At 44.8% G+C, this 20,962-nt stretch overlaps 1 protein-coding gene across 1 annotated transcript in view; it reads right to left on the reverse strand.

Annotated features, from left to right (window-relative positions):
• LOC133097300 (stimulated by retinoic acid gene 6 protein-like) overlaps positions 1 to 19,596 on the reverse strand; it is a 35,188-nt gene extending 15,592 nt beyond the window's left edge. The window contains exons 1-9 of the mRNA XM_061199191.1: positions 19,391 to 19,596; positions 18,703 to 18,778; positions 16,825 to 16,925; positions 13,997 to 14,127; positions 10,344 to 10,464; positions 8,708 to 8,753; positions 6,153 to 6,281; positions 1,919 to 1,989; positions 401 to 512 (exon numbers count right to left, since the gene is read on the reverse strand). Of these exons, the coding sequence (XP_061055174.1) occupies positions 401 to 512; positions 1,919 to 1,989; positions 6,153 to 6,281; positions 8,708 to 8,753; positions 10,344 to 10,464; positions 13,997 to 14,127; positions 16,825 to 16,925; positions 18,703 to 18,778; positions 19,391 to 19,596 (993 nt within the window). The remainder of the gene's footprint in view (positions 1 to 400; positions 513 to 1,918; positions 1,990 to 6,152; positions 6,282 to 8,707; positions 8,754 to 10,343; positions 10,465 to 13,996; positions 14,128 to 16,824; positions 16,926 to 18,702; positions 18,779 to 19,390) is intronic.
• Between the last annotated feature and the right edge of the window lie 1,366 nt (positions 19,597 to 20,962).

Here is a 20,962-nt window from a genome sequence, read left to right on the forward strand (position 1 = left end):
GGTTGCCATGGGGTTTCTGCTCCATTCTGTGATGATCGTGTCTCTTCAATTTTAGGGGTAAAGGTTTGCTCCATGACCTCACTGCTCTTAGGGATCTAAGAAGAGTTGTTGATTCTTCAATTTGTTCAGATTTGTATTTGTTGTTAAGATGGAGTGGCATCTTGCAAGTTCTTTACATGTGGAATTGGCAACTGGAAGTCTCCGTAAATAACTCGATTATATTTATTAGTAATGTTCACCACATGAGTAAAAGTGTCCTTGGAGTCAAAATGGTGGGGTCAAAGAATTGTACTTCTTTGATTTACAGATACTCAATTTTGACTCAGCTTTTAAAGAACAACCCCTATCCTAGACCCACCCCATTTATAAAATAATAAAGGATTTGCTTAGATCTACTTACAAGGTACAGGCAGATGAAAGCCAACACAGTGGTTCCAATCATCCTGCTTGGGAACTGAAAGTAGGGGTCCCACTCATATATCCTGTTCTGGAACCAAGACTTTTCTCTCTCTCTGTGAATGAATAAACATCAAGAGAAGACAGGTTGTGGCTGGTAAACAAATGTCTGATTCTTCTGAAAATAATATCATCTCCTCTTCTTCACCTTAGAGTATAGTGAAGAGAAAGAGCACTGGTAGATTCCACAGTTTTCATTCTCCCCTTATTCTTAAGAACAAAGACTCAGTTTTATTCAGTACAGCAATCTACCAAATAAAAGGCTATCGTTCCCGACCTCTCTTACAGCTAAGAGTGACCAAGACTAAACAAGCCAATTAGACGTGACCAGAGATGTGGTGTGGGACTTTGGGGAGGCTGGTCAGGTGGAACTGACACAGCTGGGAGGATCCCCTTTGCCTTCATTCTTTTCTCCTGCCTGCCATCTGAAGGGCAGACATGGTGGCTGGCCCAGGCTGGAGCCCCAGCATCTATCTTGGGCCACAGACAGCCTTCATGATGGAAACCACTACATTACTGGAACAGAAAGACAGACAGTGGGTAAACTGCATGGTGGGCAGTCCAGGGTTAGTATGGACTACCTGCCTCCAGAATTCTTTTACATGAGAAAGAAATAAATCTTTCTCTTATTTGTGCCATGATTATTTTGCATTTTCTGCTATATGTAGCCAAATGTAACTCTAACCAAAGAACTAGTTTTGCCACTGTATGACCTTGGATTAGACATATCCCTTCTCTGGGAATATCCCCTTGTGCACAGTGGCAGTGGCAGGGGTAGGGTGACTTGAATGATCACTGAAGACCAGGTGTTCTTGCCTGGCCAAGAGCTATGTCCTCTTTTATTGGTAACAACATCTCAGTTTTTCTCTGGGAATCTACTCTTCCCCATCATCAGTCCTGGTGGTTAAGTGAGGCTGAACCACTTCCTAGTTCCCATGGTGAACATGTGACCCTGGTTTAACAATCAGTTTACTCCAATCACTTACTCACAGTAATTGGTTCTGGGATGCCATGTGGTCCAACTTGATCCAATGAAACACATTCATGGGAATTTTGTTTGAATTATTTGAAAGAAAACATTCTCTTCTCTATGAGCTTAAGACAGGAGGGTATAAGCTTAGAGATTCTGGGGGCCACCACGGGTAGGAAGCCTACCTAACTAAGGGTTTAACATAGGTAAAAGCAGAGCTGAGAGATGAGGGAAAGAGACCTAGTTCTGATTATATCAATCAAACCCCTGGATCCATCTGTGTCTGAAACTGATGACCTCTAGGCTTTTTAATTATGTAAGGCCATAACTTTCCTGTTTCTCTTTAATCCCATTTGAGTTGAGTTTCTGTTATTAGCAAACAAGCGTCCTAAAACAGTGCTCTTCCAGTCATCTCCAGGTCTCTGACACTGTCAGGGCTCATCAATATTGGTGCAAACACCGAGGGGCGTGAACAAATATAACTGGGCTTACTGCAGGGGGCACTTCCTCAGGAGCTGTTTGACGTGCTCTGCCTGGTGAACTTCCAGGAAAGGCTTTTCTTCCTGTGAGAAAAGAGAGAGGTTGATGTTTTGGCTCACAAAGTCTTGTTAGGGCTTTGGTCTCTTTGAGGGGCTATCTCCATAGAGGCCAGGATTTTCGGTAAAACTTGCCATTCCCAGACACCCGTCATTTATTGAAGAGACTGTAGGATCCCGTCTCCTGTTTACCAAGCACTTCTTTCATGAAATGCCAGAGGCCTGACCTTCCTTGACTCTTCTGCTTACTGCTTTACACCAGCCTTTGTTTTGTGAAGTCGATTTTTCCCTTTGAGATTTGGTGATTTCTCATCATAGTTCAAAATACTGTTTCAGAAATGAAACACCCAAAATCCCAGTGTTTTTATTTTTTATGAATAGGAATTTCTCTTGCTCATTTCTTATTTTGAAATGAACTTTAATAGTATGTTTTGAAATGTTTTCTCCAAGTGTAATGAGCTTTCCACAATAGTCATCTGTTTTGCCAATATATTGAATATGTAAATTTTACACACTGTGAGATGAAATCTTACATATTGCAGATGTTGCGCAGAGTAAAAAAGACCTGGTTATAATTCTGACTCGTAAGTGACATCAGCAAGCTGGAGGAACAGGAGGTTCCAGTTCCCATATGTCCTCAGATACACCAATTTTGACAACCACCCACAGGTGAGAGTACCTTTGTGGGGGCCCAAGTATCTACCTTGGAGGTTACAGCACTCTAGTTAAGCAAAACCTCCAAGAATAGATGCATTAAAGAGAACAAGAAGAACAGTTTCACTTTACCAGCATCACTCCTCCTCCAAAGTAGTATAGCTCAGGGCATAGAAAGAAGGCCCTCTTAGCTTGTAATTTCTCCCATGAGGGAAAACAAAAGTGAAGTGCGAGCCCAGCTTCCCCAGTCTTGGGGGACACTGCCCAAGAGATCCATTCCTGTCTCACACCACCCAGAACACTGAGGGGATCAGCATGGCAGAATAGTCTGGGGAAAGCTAAGAGCAGGGAAATGGGGCAGGGGGTCAATGGGGTGGGGGAGTCCTTCTGGAGTCCTAGAAGGAACAGAGAAAGAGAAAAGGGCAGAAAGCTATATAAAGAAATAATGGGGGGACTTCCCCGGTAGTCCAGTGGTAAAGAATCCACATTCCAATGGAGGGAATGCAGGTTCGACCCCTGGTCAGGGAACTAAGATCCCACATGCCATGGCGCAACTAAGCCCGCGTGCCACAACTATTGAGCTTGCACGCCTCAATGAGAGAGCCTACATGCCGCAAACTACAGAGCCCACATGCTCTGGAGCCCACGTTCCACAACTACTGAGTCCACGTGTCCTGGAGCCTGCACACCACAACTAGAGAGAGAAAACCTGCACGTCACAACTAGAGAGACGCCTGCACACCGCAACTAGAGAGAAACCCAAGCAAACCACACGCCATAATGAAAAGATCCTGCATGCCTCAACAAAGATCCTGTGTGCTGCAACTAAGACCTGACGCAGCCAAAAAAAATAAATAAGGAAAATAAGTAATAAAATAAATAAATATTTTTTAAAAAAAAGAAATAATGAGGACTTCCCTGGTGGTCCAGTGGCTAAGACTCCACGCTCCCAATGCAAGGGGCCTGGGTTCCATCCCTGGTCAGGGAACTAGATCCCACATGCCGCAACTAAGAGTTCACATGCCACAACTAAAGATTCTGCATGCTGCAACTAAAAGATCCTGCACGCCACAACTAAAGACCCCACAGGCTGCAACAAAGATCTCACATGCTGCAACTAAGATCTGGTGCAGCCAAAAAATAAATAAATAAATAATTTGGGGGGGGAGAAATAATGGCAGAAAGTTTCCCTAATCTGGGGAGGAAAATGAACATGCAGATCCATAAAGCCCCAAATAGATTGAATATATAGAGGTCTTCACCAAGACACATTATAATCAAAATGTCAAAAGTCAATGACAAAGAAAGAATTTTGAAAGTACACGTACAAGGGAACCTGTTTAAAGGTATCAAGGGATTTCTCGGCAGAATCCTTGCAGGCCAGGAGAAAGTGGGATGATATACTCAAAATGCAGAAAGAAAAAACCTGCCAATCAAGAATACGACTCTTGCCAAAACTGTCCTTTTCCAGGCAAACAAAAACTGAGGGAATTTATTACCACTAGACCTGCCTACAAAAAATGTTAAAGTGAGTTCTTCAAGTTGAAATAAAATGGTGCTAATTAGCAACACAAAAACATATGGAAGTATAAAAATCACTAATAATGGTAAATATGTAGTCAAATTCAGAATACTCTAATACTGTAACGGTGTTGCATAAATCACTTTTAATTCTAGTATAAAAGTTAAAAGACAAAAGTATTAAAAATAACCATAGCTACAATAATTTGTTAATGGTTGAACAATATAAAAAGTAGTAAACTGTGACATAAATCACATAAAATGTTGGGGAGGAGAAGTGAAAGTATAGAGTTCTTCTATGCAATTGAAGTTTAACTGTTATCAACTTAAAATAGACTATTATAACTATAAAATGTTTTATTTAAGCCTCATTGTAAACACAAAGAAAAGCACCTGTATTCTACACACAAAAGATAAAGGAATCAAAGCGTACCTCTACAAAAAAATCATCACATCACAAAGGAAGAAAGGAAGAAGGAATTACGAAACAAAACAATTAACAAAATGGCAATTTTAAGTCGTTATCTATCAATAATCACTTTAAATGTAAATAGATTAAATTCTCCAATCAAAAGACACTGAGTGGCTAAGTGAATTTAAAAAAAAATTCCACATATAGATTATCTGCAAGAGACTCACTTTAGCCTAAGGACACACATGGGCTGAAAGCAAAAGGATGGAAAAAGATATTTCATAAAAATGGTAACCAAAATAGAGCAGGGGCGGGGGGTGATACTTATGAGACAAAGTGGACTTTAAGTCAAAAACTATCACAAGAGACAAAGAAGGTCATTATAGGGGCTTCCCTGGCAGCGCAGTGGTTGAGAATCTGCCTGCTGATGCAGGGGACACGGGTTCATGCCCTGGTCTGGGAGGATCCCACATGCCGCGGAGCAACTAGGCCCGTGAGCCACAACTACTGAGCCTGAGCGTCTGGAGCCTGTGCTCCGCAACAAAAGAGGCCGCGATAGTGAGAGGCCCGTGCACCACGATGAAGAGTGGCCCCCGCTTGCCACAACTAGAGAAAGCCCTTGCACAGAAACGAAGACCCAACACAGCCATAAATAAATAAAAATTAATAAATAAGAGACCCAGCAAGCTGGGTTTTTAAAAAAAAAAAAAAAAAGAAGGTCATTATATAATGATAAAGAGGTCAGTTCATCAAAATGATATAAAAATTGTAAAAATATATACATACCTAATATCAGAGCACCTAAATATATAAAATAAATATTAACAGAACTGAAGGAAGAAATAAACAGCAACATGATAATAGTAGAGGACTTGAACACCACACTTTCAACAATGGATAGATAATCCAGTCAGAAAATCAATAAGGAACCAGCTGACTAGAACAACACTATAGACCAAATGGACCAAACAGACATTTATAGAACATTCCATATAACAGCAGCAGAATACATATTCTTCTCAAGAACATTTTCCAGGATGGAGCATATGTTTGGCCACAAAACAAGTCTTAAACATAAGAGACTGAAATCATATCAGACATAATTTCTGACCACAAAAAGCTAGACGTTGATAACAGGAGGAAAATTGGAAAATTCACAAACAATACACTCCTGAACAACCTATGGATCAAAGAAAAAATCAAAAGGGAAATCAAAAATATCTTGAAGCAAATGAAAATAGAAATACAACATACAGAAACTTACGGGATGCAGCAAAAGCAGTTCTAAGAGGGCAGTGTATAGCAGTAAATGCCTATATTAAGAAAAAAAGAAAGACCTCATGCAAACAACCTAACTCTTTACTTTGAGGAACTAGAAAAAGAAGCACAATGGGTAAGAGAGATCCTCAACAACCAAATTCTCTGGGCTCCAGTTCTGGCTCTGCTATAGACTAGCTATGTGACCTTGAGCAATGCAACTGACATCTCTGGGTCCAAGTTTCCTAATACAGAATGGGAGAAGTAATAATAGTACCTACCTCACAAGGCTGTTGGGAAAACTTGACCTGTCAGGACACACATGGTGTTTTTACTTAGTACTCACCATCTGAAGCTCCCAGCCCAGGTGGACCCTCAGAGACTTGACAAACATGTACAGGAAGCGGCCCAGAACGAAGGCCAGGCAGAGCAGTGAGGGCCAGTAGAACATGACCGTCTCATACTTCCCCACAAACTGCAACAGAAGCAGACCATGGGGTGTGGGCTCTAGGTGGGGAAGGGCTAGGCCACTGGTGAGGCTGTGCACAGGAACCTGCCTGCCCCAGCCTGCTCCCACCAGGGCCCACTCTCTCAGAGCTTGGAGGTCAGCAGCCAATCCCTGCTCCCCCAGCCCCACATCATCAGAACAAGCAGTGGACTTGGAGTCCAGCAGCCCTGGACTTGGGTCTTAGCACCCCCATTTAATTTTATACAAAGGCCTTTCATGGCTTTTTTCTCATTAGGTATTAAATATTACTTTTGGAAAATACTCACAAGAGAGAGGAGGGTGAAAGGGGTGGGGAGAGAGAAGAGGAAGGGGAGGGGGTGGGGGAGAGGGAGAAGGAGAAGAAGAAAAGGAAGGAAGGAAGGAAGGAGGGAGGGAGGGGGGAAGGAGGAAGGAGGGAGCACAAGCTCCCAAGAGTAACAGGTCTCTCAAGATGGTGCTCATAGTTTTTCTATTTTTAGCTTCATTTTGATAAAAAATTTTTTTCACTGTTTTAAGACAAATCATATTGTTATGTATCTTTCACAATTTACTGGCTAGTTTCAATTTTTTTATGTTTCCAGAGTATTTCTCCCTAAGGAGAAATCAGTTTTGATGTAGTGATGTTAGGGTGGGAGACGGACACATTCTGAGACGTACGGGCCCATGTCTTCATCCTCCTCTCCAACATATGCTTATATGTGAGACATAACCACCGTCAGTATTTCAGTGTCTTTCACCTTTATCTATACCAATATAGCTATATCTATTATAAGTAGAGATAGTACCAAATATATAGGTCTGTATATAGCATAATCACTTCTCCACATGGTTACAAATTATTTGTGAACATTATTATTATTATTATTATTTTTAAATTTATTTTTGGCTGTGTTGGGGCTTCGTTTCTGTGCGTGGGCTCTCTCTAGTTGCGGCGAGCGGGGGCCACTCTTCATCGCGGCGCGCGGGCCTCTCACTGTCGCGGCCTCTCTTGTTGCGGAGCACAAGCTCCAGACGCGCAGGCTCAGTAGTTGTGGCTCACGGGCCTAGCTGCTCCGCGGCATGTGGGATCTTCCCAGACCAGGGCTCGAACCCGTGTCCCCTGCATTGGCAGGCAGGTTCTCAACCACTGCACCACCAGGGAAGCCCTGAACGTTATTTTTAATGCTGCATAATAGTGCATTATTTAGATGAACCAAACTTTATCTAAACTTTCCCCTAATATTTGACATTTGAGACCCTTTTTAATGTCTCATTTTTATAAATAAAGTTTTCATAAATACATTTGAAAACATGAGAACAAATCTTCATTAATTCCTTAGTCTGGATTTCAGTCCCATGATTTTTAATTAGTAAGTCATGTTAGCCCCTGAACCTTGCTTTCCTACCAGTGAACTGGGAATGGCACTAACACACTGTCTGCAAAGTGTCCTGAGGATTCTCCGGTTAGTGATTGGAACTGAGCCTAGAACAACGGCTGGCACGTAGCAGTTCTTGGTGTTAGTGATTCTGAGCATAGAAGTGAGACCCTGCCAATTAACCATGAATATTTCAAATTTCCAAAGAACCTCTGGAAGACTGAAAGCTCTCCAAGACTCCAAAGAAAATACCTGTGATCCTGAACCTCAGGTACTGTGAGCAGTGGGAAGGAGGGCTTCTTTTGGGGCAGAGTTTTGCCAGAATGCCCTCAATCCCAGTGCAGCGAGGCAGAGGGAAGGCCCAGACTACCAGCCTCATTTTCTAGTCCAGCTCCCCCCAGACTCTCTTTATCACACCCTTTAATCCTCCATAGTTACTGAAGCCCAGGAAAGGCTTTGGCAAGGCTCCTGGCTCCTGGCCCAGGTGACTTCTTCGTACTCCCCTCACACACCTGGTAACCCTTCTAGGTGCAGTGTGACACCGCTCTTTCATCTTGCTCCTTTTCCTGGGGTACAGGGCTAAACAGATGAACCAGCTTCCTCTAATTCTGAGAAAGACGATGCATGGCAAAGTGATAAGGGATTCATCTAGTTCGAGTCTCCCATTTTATAGACAGAGAAACTGAGGCTACATGAAGGAATGGAAAGAAATGAGCTTGAGAGTCAGCCAGACCTCGTCTCAACTCCCAAATCTGCTGCTTCTCAAGAGTTACATAATATACTTGTGCCTCAGTTTCCTCACCTGTAAACAGGTTTGCTAAGAGCTCCCCTCCCTTGAGGGGCCGCTATGAGCATCAACTGAGAGAACATCTCCTGTGAATGACACCTGATGAACACAAGATGCTCTACAGATGGAAGCATCATGAATGGCTCCAACTCCCCATTTGCCCACATGAGGAAGCTGAGGCCCAGAGTGGCAAAGGCTTGTCCCAGGTCACACAGCGAGTTGGCCATGGTGATAGGACTGAATACTCTAAACACAGCTCAGCGGGGACTCACCTGCCCATGGGGACACTGTGTGATGTGAAGGATGGTGACAGCAAACCTGCAGGACAGAAACCAGGGTTGGGGTCCTGGGGTCCTTCCCAGCACAGTCCCTGTGAAAACAGCTCAGATACCACCTGCCTGGAGTTACCTCCCCTCTGAATCCTTCTTGGGAGGACTGGTTCCCAGTACATCCCACCCAGATCAGGCATACAGCTTGTGCCTAGGTACATGCACACTGATTTCATTTAACACATCCTCACTGAGGACATAATCTTGGGATCCACAACGGCAGAGCAGGAAGACTCTGAGAGGTCTCCTACTTTCTCCCCTCATCACTCAGGTGGGGAGACTGAAGCCCAGAGAGGGGAAGGGATTTCTCCAGAGTCACACCCAGAGCCAGGACCAAGACCCAGGTGTCCTGACTCTGGAACCGAGGCTCTTTCTGATGGGACATGCCCTGTCTGTAAACACTGCCCTGAGGAATAAGCCTCAACGTTTTCTCCCGGCTGGACACACATTCCTGGTCATACTCCCAAGGTGCCCAAGGTGCCCAAGCTGCTAAGTGGTTCTGACCACCCTTTCCTCTCCTGCTCAAAAGTCTGGCAGCGGCTGTTAAGATGATATTATTCCACGTCTAATCCTGAATACCCTCTCTTCTAATTTTTAAAAAGCAAGCCACTTACAAACTCTGGAATTGTAGCCATTGGGGTATCATTTGCTTGTGAGCCCTCTGCACTGGTTCACACAATGGGCCTGGGACCCCTGCCCCACAGAAAATGCTGTAGTGGGGAAGCCGGCCCAGTAAGGGGGATGCAGGCAATGAAATGAGTTTCAGGGCTGGTGAGTAGAAGTGTTCATGGGATTATTCAGCCAGAAAATATTCCCCAGGGCCAGCTCTGTGCCAGTCTGGTGTCAGCGCTGAGGGCACAGAGCTCAAGAGGAGGGTCAGAAAGGTCCCACATCTGAGGGCTATGATCCACAAAGGATAAGCATGTATCTATCACTGGGCCAAGTGGGGGAAGATGATCCACACAGGGAATAGCAATATGTAGACAAAGAGGCCAGAACACATGTTCCATGAGGGTCTGTCCTGTCCTCCAGTGTTTTCCCTGGTTCACAGTGGGATGTCTGCTGAATGAATAAGTGGACGGAGAAAGGAATATAGGAGTCTTGCATGACTGGAGGTATGTGCTAGAGACTGTCAGGCATGGAGAGATGGGAGAGGCCAGACTGTGACAGCACTGAACGCCCAGCTGGGGCACCTGCACTTTCTCCTGGGCTCCCAGGGAAGCAGCGACAGCAAGGAGAAGCAGCATCCAAATGGGACTCCTGCTTCTAACCATGGGACTGATGGCAGTTGATAGAAACGAATTTTTCTACAACCCTGACTTCTGGGAATATTTTAATCATGAGCGGCCTCCTGTGGAGCAGACAGAATGCAGGCCTGGCCTTCTGAAGCCTCAAGTGCAGTTTCCAAGGAGGGGCTGCGGTGGGCCTTGGACCAGTCACTCCGCCCACCCGCCCTGGGCCTCGGTTCTGGGCAAGGTGCCCTCCAAAGAGAGCTCTCAGGTCACCTCCAGCCCCTTGTCCAGAGTCCAGCCATGGCCAAAGGAACTGCAGGAGGCCAGGCAGGCAGAGTCCATCTTACCAGATCAGAGAGTAGCTGAAGCCCAGGATGGAGCTGACCAGCCGGAACTCCGACGAGAGGCAAGCAAAGAAGGGGAAGTGGGACAGGCCGACTTCGATGCCTCCGATCAGAAGCACAAAGGCTGGGAGAGACAGGGCCAGAGATGACGTGAGTTCCTCTTCTCACGGGCTCAGGGGAGACCCAGGGCAGCTATGGGGTTTCATGTGACTTGCAGTCACAGACCTCAGGACTTAAGGAGATGAGTGGACAAGCCCCAGATTAGTACAAGGAGGAATGCAGGGATGTCTTTCATGCATTCATGCAACAGGCCCTTCCTGGTACCTCTTCCATGCCAGGCACTGGGCTAACTATTGAGATGAAGAAGACTTGGTCCCTGCCCTTGATTAGCTCACAGTATGATGGGCAGAAACATACCACATAAATGAACAAACAAAAATGACTGAGAGTAAAGCACCATAAAGTGTACCATAGCAACACAGACAGCAGTGATGTACTGTGTTCTAAAACCTCTTGTAAATTATTGTGCACTTCATCCATAAGGCAATAATAATATTAATGCTGCCACTGACTAGCTCTGAGATGGTCTAACAGGATCCAGTAAAATGTAATTGGGCAAGGTGACCTTTCCTGAGTGTCTACTTTGAGCTGGGTCGTGGGTCAGACACCAAGGACATAGGGGGAATGAGCAAAGTTCTTGCTTTGAGATGCTTACAGTCCAATAGGGAAGACTGGGAGGAAAGTAAACGATGTGATATGTACGCTAATAGAGGCATATTCAACCTGCTGTGAGGACAAAAAGAGGAAGTCATGGACCTCACCTGGGGTCTGGGTATCAGAGAAGGCATCCTGGAGGTGGTGACATTTAGCAAGGCCATGAAATATCAGTGGGAGTTTGTAGGATGGAGAGAAGGAGGGAAGGAAGGACATTTCTCACTCAAAGGATGGGAGATGGTTGGTTGAGGTGGTCAGTATTCGTGTAAATGTGAATAGTGGAGGACTGGCAGGTAAGGACCATATAAAAGGAATAATTGCTGTGAGGTTAGAAGCTGCAACAGCATAATTTTTAAATTTATAGGAATTCCCCCAACCATGAAAGCAGACAGAGCAGTGAAGATAGCAAAACCAAAAACAAACATCTACAACAAATCTAAGTGACAGGACCCATTTGATATCGACATCTGATTAAGAGGAAGCAGAGGGAAGACAATAGGATCTTTGAAATCCCAAGAACAGAAGAACCCAAAATTGCCAGCAGATATTCACAGGAAATTGAAGCTGAAACTGGGCACAGAGCTGAAGGCCTTGATTCATAGGTGAGAATCAGCAAACCTTAGTAAGGTGTTAGTAGGTCTGAGGATGCTGGAGCCATCAGGGTCCATGAGCTCATTATACTAAATATCCAAGTCCCCTCCCAGCACAAGCCCCAAGTGAAAGAGAAACTGCTGGCAGTGAGAATCCAAAATGAGAAGGTAAGAACATTAGGAACTGGGTAGTAGTGGGTCCAGACAAAAGTGGAAGGAAGAAGCCAACTCAGAAAATATGAGGTTGTAATGAGGGTACATATATATAATCATTCTGTAAAAACAGAAGAGGAACCCTTGAGCCATGAAGCAAGAAACAATATTCTGGTCCAGCCAGATGCTCAACATCAATTAGTCTTCAAGGAAACGCAAATCAAGACAACAATCAGATACTACTTCACGCCTACTAAGATGGCTATAATTTTTTTTTTAAATGAAAATAACAAGCGTTGACTAGGATGTGGAGAAATTGGAACCTTCACATATTGCAGATCAATGGAACACAACGGACAGTCCAGAAATAGACCCATACACATGTGTAGCCGACTGATTTTCAACAAAGATGCAAAGGCGATGTAGTGGGCAAAGGACAGGTTTTTGTAACAACAACAGTGCTGGAACAAATGGATAGCCAAAGGCAAAAAAAAAAAAAAAAAGAGGAATTCAATCCACACCTCACACTATATTCAAAAAAATTAACTCAAAATGTACCATAGACCTAAATGCAAACACTGTGAGACTATAAAACTTCTAGAAAACACAAAGAAGAAAATCTAAGTGACTTAGCTTAGGCAAAGATTTCTTATATGACATCATACGCATGATCCATAAAAGAAAATATGAAAAAATTAGATTTCATCAAAATTTAAAATGTCAGCGCTTCAAAAGAAACTGTTGGTAGAATAAAAATACAAGCAACAGACTGGGGAAAAGTATTTGCAATTTATACATCTGATAAAGGACTTATATACAGAGTATATAAAGAACTCTCAAAACTCAATAAGAAGAAAACAAAAAATCCCCAGTGTTTTAAAATAGGCAAATAATTTGAACAAACGCTTTACCAAAGAAGGTACAGTGATAGCAGATAAGCACATGAAAATATGCTCAACAACAACACTCATTACAAAACTGCAAACTGAAACCACAGTGAGATACCACAACATGCCTCTTAGAATGGCTAAAATTAAAAAGACTGACCATGTGTTGTCAAGGACATAGAGAAACTTGAACTCTCATACACTGAAGGTGGTAATCTACAATCAGACAGAACCATCATTTTGGAAAACAGTCTGACAGTTTCTTTAAAAGTATAATCTACTACATGATCTTAATAATCCAGACATTCCATTCAAAGGTATTTACCCAAGAAAAATGGAAACATACAAAGACTTATAATGCTTACAGCAGCTTTATTTGTAACAGCCAAAAACTGAAAATAAATCAAATGTCTATCAACAGGTGAATGGATAAACAAACTGTGGTCTCTCCATACGGTGGAACACTATTCAGAAATGAAAAAGGAATGATTTCTGATACATGCTAAACATGTATGAATCTCAAAACAACTATGTTGTGTGAAAGAAAACAGACCCCCTCCCCCCCAAAAAAACCCCGATTGCATTCTGTATGATTCCATTTGCATAATTGCCTGGGGATGGGGGTGGTGACTGGATGGGGTGGGAAGGAGAGAGTACAAAGGGGAAAAAGTTAACTTCTGGGGTTCATTATTATGATTGTGGTGATGATTCCATAGATGTAAACATTTGCCAAAGCTTAACTTGTACACTTCTAAGAGATGCATCATTTTGGTTTTAATTTGCATTAAAAACTCCTAAAAACTAAGGAGATGTTGTAGGCATTTGCTCATATAGGCTTGGAACCCAGGAGAGAGAACCAACCTGGACAGGAGATGTTTGGGAGTCACTGGATTAGGGATGGTTGAACCTGCAGGGAGAGCACAGGGCACGGGGAACAAAGAGGCCTCAGAACAATGGCCAGAGAAGTAAACATTGTTCCCTGAGGAAGCATCTGAGGGCTTACTGATATCAAGAAGGCAGTCATGGCTATGACTCAGGAGAGATTTCTAGGGTTGGTGACAGTGAACCTATTTTCTGAGACTTTGTTCTACTATGTCTAAAAAACCTTTGAATCTAACTGGGAGAAAACCCCCACAAAAAAGCTTGAGACTTTGTGGGCTTGGCATTGACCTTGGGCAGGTAACAAGCTAAGAAGAACATTGACAGTTCAACAAAGTTTATCCCCTGATCCCAGAGAACCCCTGCCATGCAGTCTCCAAGAGCAAGAATTTCCACGGCAAAACTCCCAGCAGGTATGAGGCAGCGCACGTACCTTGGGCCCATTGTGGGACTTGCAGGGGCTGGTAGCCTTCTGAGAATAAGAACATGACCTTATTGGCTGTAGCCCCAAAGGCTACTCCATATGACCATCGGTTACGAAAAGTGCCCACGAAGTCCAGAGGTCTGTGAGTAAGAGAAACAACTTGTGAGGCCAGAACTGGCTCCTTCCTACAGTTCATTTCCAAAGTATCAATCCCACTCTGGGGAGGGATTATTGAGTAGTAAACTATTTATTTCAACTGACATATCCTGAGGCCCTCTGTACCAATTTGGGGGCTAGGCATAGATTCAGGGTACCAAAGTGAGGAAGACAAAATCCTTTCCCTGGAGAAGCTCCAAGTCTGGGGAACATAAGCAAGGACACCAGCAGTCATGACAACAAGCAAAATGGGATGAATTTCATCTATGAGAGACACAAGCAGTATGACTTGAGAAACCAAAACAAAGAGTATGTGCCAGACAGGTTGGGGGAACCTGCCCTGAACCTGCATGGTCTACAAGAGTCCTCCTTTCCAATATCCCTGGGAAGGTTTGGGTATCACTGGCTATGCTGGTGGCATGTGATCACACCTCCTGGCCACAGCTGATTGGACTATGGGTGGTCAGATGGTCACCTGACTTTGTATGGGCCAATCACCGTGCCTGGCCTTGTATTTTGGATTTGTGATTCTGAGGACAGGAGCCAGTCAGCTGTTAAAATTCTGTTCCGGAAAGTCATGCCAAATTGAGTCTTGCCGACGTTTGGGGGAAGCAGAGATCCTTAAGTCAGATGATAAAGTCAGATGGCAGAGAGGAAAATGGTAAAATGGTGCTGAAGCGACCCCAGTGACACAAAGAGGCAAAAATAGAATCCGTCTCCCAGAGACGCCCATCTCAAGAGCTCTAGTTCCCACGAGGCCAACCTTGCCAGTTTCTGTGAGATCTCTGTAACTTTATAAAAAGTCCTTTCTTTCCCTTTTATGCAAACAAGCTTGAGTGGATATCTGTTTCCTCTAACCAAAAGAGCTTTGTCTACATGAGAGAAAGCAATTGCATTTGAGACAAAGAGAAAAGGCTTTCCCCACTGGAGTGCCATTTGAAGCGGGCTTAATGAAAACTCAAGGTGGCAGGAAGGGAAGGGTACTGCAGGTGGGGACTTGGGAGTCAGGATCTGGACCCCACCTTCCTGTTCCATTTGGCTGGCTCATCTTCATCTTCAAGGCACAACTCAGGGAGCACCCCTCTCAGAAACCTCCCTGACAACCCACTCCCAATCAGGCACACCTACTTGCTGCCTTGCTTGGGTCCCCTCAGCGCTAAGTTCATGTCCATGCTTTTCTTATCACTTGTTTAGTGAACCATAAACTCCTCTGGAGTGGGACCTAGCACAGGACCTTGAGAAGAGTAGCTGCTCACTGCACGTTCGTGGACACGCACTTTGTTGAACTGCTTTGAATTCTAATCAATCCCACCTGTAGTACTTAAGCGCTATGTGGGACTCAGTCTCCCTATCTTTAAAACAGAGATGACACCCCTGCTCTGCTCATATCACAGAGACACTGTGGATGGCAAATGAAGACCTGCTTTATAAACTGTGGAGTGTCATGCACATGCGAAGGGTTATTAATGGGTGAAGACGGTGAGCTAAAACTACTCAGGAAAGCAGGGCTTTTCATAAGAAAGTGGCCAGAGAGCAACAAAACTGTGCCATTATTAATTGAATTCAAAGCAGTTTAACATGATCCATATAGCGGTCTTACTTAAAAAGTCCTGCACCAGGCCCTACATGCCAAATGCCCAGGGCAAAGTCTGAAGATCTTCTTTATCCACCAGCCTCAGTCTCTCTCTGTGCCTCAGCCAATGTGGCTTAGACCTGGCAGTTTGGGAGGGGCTGACTCCTCTAATGGGTGGTATCCAGAATGTTTGCTACTCTGGGCTGGTATATGGTATATGGACATTGTTGTTGGATTTCTCTCACTGCAAAGGTCAGATCACCCTTAGACTCCATCCTGACATCCTGGCTTCCTCTCCCTTCTCCAGAGCCCAAGGCTGAGACCTGAGTGTGTTCACATCCTTGAGTCTTCTCAGGTTATGACACTGGGAGAATCAGAGCCAAAAGCGACCAGACCTGGGTTAAAGCTCTTGTCACTTGGTAGTTCTGTGGCCTTGGGCAAGTGAATCAACTTCTCTGAGCCTGAGCTAGCTCATCCATTACATGAGGATAACAACCTCCACCATGCTGGGGTCCATTCTAGTAGTGTAGGCAAAGCAGATGGCTCAGTGCCTGGGCCAGAGACAGTATGCAATAAATGCTAATTGCATCATCATCATCATCATTATTATTAATTAGAGGGTGATGAGGCAGAGAGATGAACAATTAGAACTCAAGGAAAAATGTGATAAGGGGAGCAGAGATTCAGAATGGCAGAGTCGGAAAGGCCCTGAAAGCTCGCCGGTCCAGTGGGCTCTCCTGGGGCATGTCTCATGCCTCCATCCCAACAAGTAGGCTTGCTGCCACCAGTGCCAGGGAACTCTCTCCCCCCTGCTTCTTGGGGTAGCCATGGTGCTGAGTGTGGGAAGGCCTTTCCCATAGTGAGCTGAGCCTCCTCGAGTTGTTTTAAGCACTTCTGGGCAGCCCTGGGTGCTGAGGGCGCAATAGCTTGGAAGCCAATTCTGAACTCTCTGGGCCTTGAGTGGATTGGGGCAGGGAGGGGCAGGGCTGTCCACGGTGGGGTAGAGGTGGGTGGGGAGGTAACTGGTGGTTAGCCTAGTCTTACAAATGGTGTTGGTCCCAAACACAGAGTACCCCAAGCTGTAGTGATGGACCTTGGCTCAACTCACATGATCATTCTGAAGCGGTTCCCCAGGAGGTAAGAAGCATCATCTCTCTGTCTATGGTGCTCTCGTCTTTGGAGAAGGGACAAGACCAAAATGATGAAAAGCTATAGAAAGAGAAGATGAGTTTGTCAGAGAGAACGTTCATCCTCAGCCCCTCGGTGCCCTCGCTGAAGGAGAGTGTGTGGGTGAGCAAAGCACTCAGAATGTCTAGGACTCAAACTCCAGACTTGGAGAGCTGGCTGCATGCACCGTTGAGCTTCCAGAATGTTTTGTACTGAGCTTTCCTTTGTGTTGCTCTGAACAGACATGGGTTCAAATACAGTCTCTCCCACACACTGGCTGGGAGGGAGACTTAACTTCTCTGAACCTCAGGGTCCTCATCTGTAAAAAATGGGTAATAACTTTCAGGTTGCAAATCCTTCTTTGCTTTTTTTATTCCTGTGGATTCAGTCATATTCTCCTATACTTGATGCCCCTTTTCTCCTTTTACTAGAAAATTCCTGAGAATTATCTACACTTGCTGTCTCTATTTCCTCACCTCTCACTTGCTCTTTGACCCCCTAAAATGGCTTCTACTCCCATACTCCACGGAAGCAGTTCTGGCCAAAGTCACTAATTACCACCTTGTTGCTCAATCCAAATGTAAACATTAAGCCCCAATCTGCTTGACCTCACAGCAGCATTCAGTGTTGACCTCTTCCTCCTCTTAGAAATACTCTCTTCCCTATGCTTCTATCAGCCACACTTTTCTGGTTTTCTTCCAGTAATTCTCAGTCTCCTTTGCTGGATCATTCTTTACCCAACCACCAGATGTGGAGCTCCTCATGGTTCAGTCCAAGGACCACTCCTCTTACAGCCCCATCCTCTCTTCCTCGGTGATCCCATCCATGTCCACACTTTCAATGACCACCAAATACACACAAGACTCACAAACTTGAATCTCCAGCCCAGCCTTGGTCCAGAATCATATGTTCAGCTACATAGTTGGCATTTCTTTTTGATGTGTTGAACGCTTCTCAAATTCAGTATGTCTTAAATGGAACTCATGATTTTCCTCCCTGCCCTGTTCCTTCATCCACACCAAACTTGGATCCCCGCTAATTTTCCTTAACAAGTGAATGGCAGATACCACCATCCATCCAGCTGTGCAAATTACAAACCCAAGAATCATCCTCAACCTCTCCCTCTCCCTCATCTCTCTATCCAACCCATTACCAGGTTCTACTGCTTTTACCCCTTGAACATCTGGAGGTGACCACCATCATCTAGGATGATGTAAAATCACCTCACCTGGGCCCCTGCAACCATCTCCTAACTGGTCTTCCTGCCTCCTCTCTTACCTGCCTCCTCTCTTACCTGCCTCCAACCTGATCCCCACTTGCAAACAGAGTGATCATTTCAACACATAAATCTGATCACACCATCCTCGGGCCAGAAACACTCCACTACTTCCCATTGTATTTAGAACAAAGACAAAACTCCTTCATACACGGCCTGGCCCTGCCCACCTCCCCAGACACCTCCACCTCAATTCCCCACTCCAGCCACGCCAGCCTTCTCAGCTCCTCACACTCTCCATGCTCCCGCCCGCCACGGAGCCTTTGCACGTGCTCTCCCCTCTGCCTGAAATGTTCTTCATTACGTCTTCCAACAGACCTCAGCTCCAGCACTGCTTCCTCAGAAAAGCCTTTTTTGACTTCCGTAAAAGTCAGCGCCCCTGACTCTTGGGACCTTCAAAGCCTTCTTCTGCCTATGTTTTTAGTGCATAATGTAAGAGAGCAAGTCTCTGCCGACCTATTCAGATCCCTTTGGGAGACTGTGTATGGGAGCAGCCCAGCTCCCCTTCTCTTCCCTCCTCCATCCTCCCCTGCCTTCACTTACTGACGGGATGAGGGAGTAATGGAGGAAGAGCTCCATGTCCACCGAGCTGGCACAAGTGCCATTTAGCTGCCTGGTCCTGAAAAACAACCGAAACACACATTCACATCATCAGTCACTGCTGCAGTCATTGACCCTTCAGCCTGAGCATCACTGTCAGGAATCTGGCTTGTAGCCCACTGAGATCATCTGATCTTTTTTAACTTCAGTTTCTGAGTCAGTGCCACTCACCTGTGATGTGTCTTCCCTAAGTGGATTATCTTCTTTCATATCTCTTTATCCAGCTTAATTATCTATACAACAGCCCTACTAACTGGATCTAACTCCTTTTCTTGATGACATAGTCATGGACAGATTCAGGTTCCTTGGCGCCAAAGCTTATATTATTTGGATGTCCTTTTCAAATAAAACTACAAAAATATCTTATCTTTTCATATTTTAAGGAAAACATATCACCATGTAAACACTTAACCAAGGTGCCTCCCACCCTCCTAGAGCCTTGGTAGGGTCCTGTGCAAGTGAGGGCCCCTGAGACTTAAGCTTCAGTAACTTCACGGGAAACCAGCCTTTGGACATGGTTTTTCATAGCCAGAGGTCAAGAAGCATCTGCTCACTCTGATTCACTGCTGGGCTATTGGGGCAGGACAGCGGTCAGCTGGATGACAGACTGTGGACTCTGTCCTCTCCAGACCTCAGAGTCTGCAGGACAAGGCTGCTAGGATCTCGTGTCTGAAACACATGACAGCAGTTTCCTGGCCTCTCTTTGAAAGGGACCTGCTCCCTTCTGGGCTCCCGCCACACTTTGCTATCTCTGCTCTGACTTGCACTGCACCACCTCAGCACACGCTCACCCTCCAGATCCTTGCTCACTCTGTGCATCACTCCTGCAGCATCCATCTGGCCATCCCTCGGGCTTCCTTCCCGGTCAGCTCCCACTTTTCCCAGAAGTCTCAGGGAAGAGCATTCCTCTGGGAATCCATGAGCATGGCATACTTCCCTGAAATTTTTTAAAATTCCAGTACTCCACGGTGATGTCTAAACATAGGAATGAGACAACCTAGAAGTGGTGGGGGGAGATGAGGGTGACTCATGCTGTCAGAAATGTGACAGAACTATAAAATTTAGAATTCTGTTTTTAGGAAAGTAAACTGAGCACATACATCAGTCTCCTCGTTCTACAAAAACCCTCAAAATAGCAGAAAAGATTTTTTTTTTAAGAAAGAAAAAAAATAGCCATATTTGAAAACAAGAAGGGAATCTATCAGGGACACAGAAACTACTAGAAGATGCTGAATGATGGAGAGCAGTTAGGACTAGATCAAAGAGAAAAAGCATCAGCCAGCATGGCTACAGGCTGTGACCACAGAAAAGTGCTCTACACTCATATGCAAGAGGCTGATGCAGGCGGGGGCTGCCGACAGACCACAGAATGATGAGTTGGGGTCTCACAGAGACCCAAGAGTCCTCCCACCCTGCTGACCGACCAGGGACAATGGGGTTAACCTCTCTGGGAGTAGTATACATGGGTCACAGAGAGAAAGGCAGTGCTCCAGATCACAGGTGGCACCTGGGAAGGACCGGGTGCTTTGGATGTAGATCAGCTGCTGAGGTACCCCATCGAGTGGTACATCTTACCTCCATCCCGCTGCACTGAAAGCACGCCTTAGTACTAGCTGTGGCAGCAGCTGCCACCCACCCCCAAACAAATATCCCAGTGGAAGCTCCAGCACAAAGACAAGCACCCAACCCAGAAACATCAAACATGAGGAAAGATTACACCACCAAAGGGAGCCAAAAATTCAACAGATAGAGGAGCTTACTCCTAAGGAAATGAAGTTAATACAGAACCTCTCTGAGATAAGGAGTAGAGGAAATTCTCTACAAGAAGAATGAACCTAGGAGGAAGTAGAAGGGTGCAAAAAGCCACAGAAAGTAATTAGCAAAACTTCCCATTGTTCCTGAGCACAGGACTTTAAATATATACACATATATACAAACATTTTTAGAAACACAAAGACTCAAAAAGACCTTCATTGAAAGAAATATTGGAGGAAATTCTCAAGTAAATCTAGGAGGAAGGGGAAGAATTTAAGAGGAATAACAGAGAAATTAGGAAAATGTATTGTTAAATATCTTGGTAATTATTGTGAAATAAAATGTTTGAAATGCCAATTTGGAGTTGAAATACCAGATGATACCCCACATGGAAGAAGGGAGAGGTGGGTAGGAACAGGTGCAGATACAAAGGGAAGTGAAATGATGA

This window comes from Eubalaena glacialis, chromosome 9 (genome assembly GCF_028564815.1).
Source record: "Eubalaena glacialis isolate mEubGla1 chromosome 9, mEubGla1.1.hap2.+ XY, whole genome shotgun sequence".
NCBI lineage: Eukaryota > Metazoa > Chordata > Mammalia > Artiodactyla > Balaenidae > Eubalaena > Eubalaena glacialis.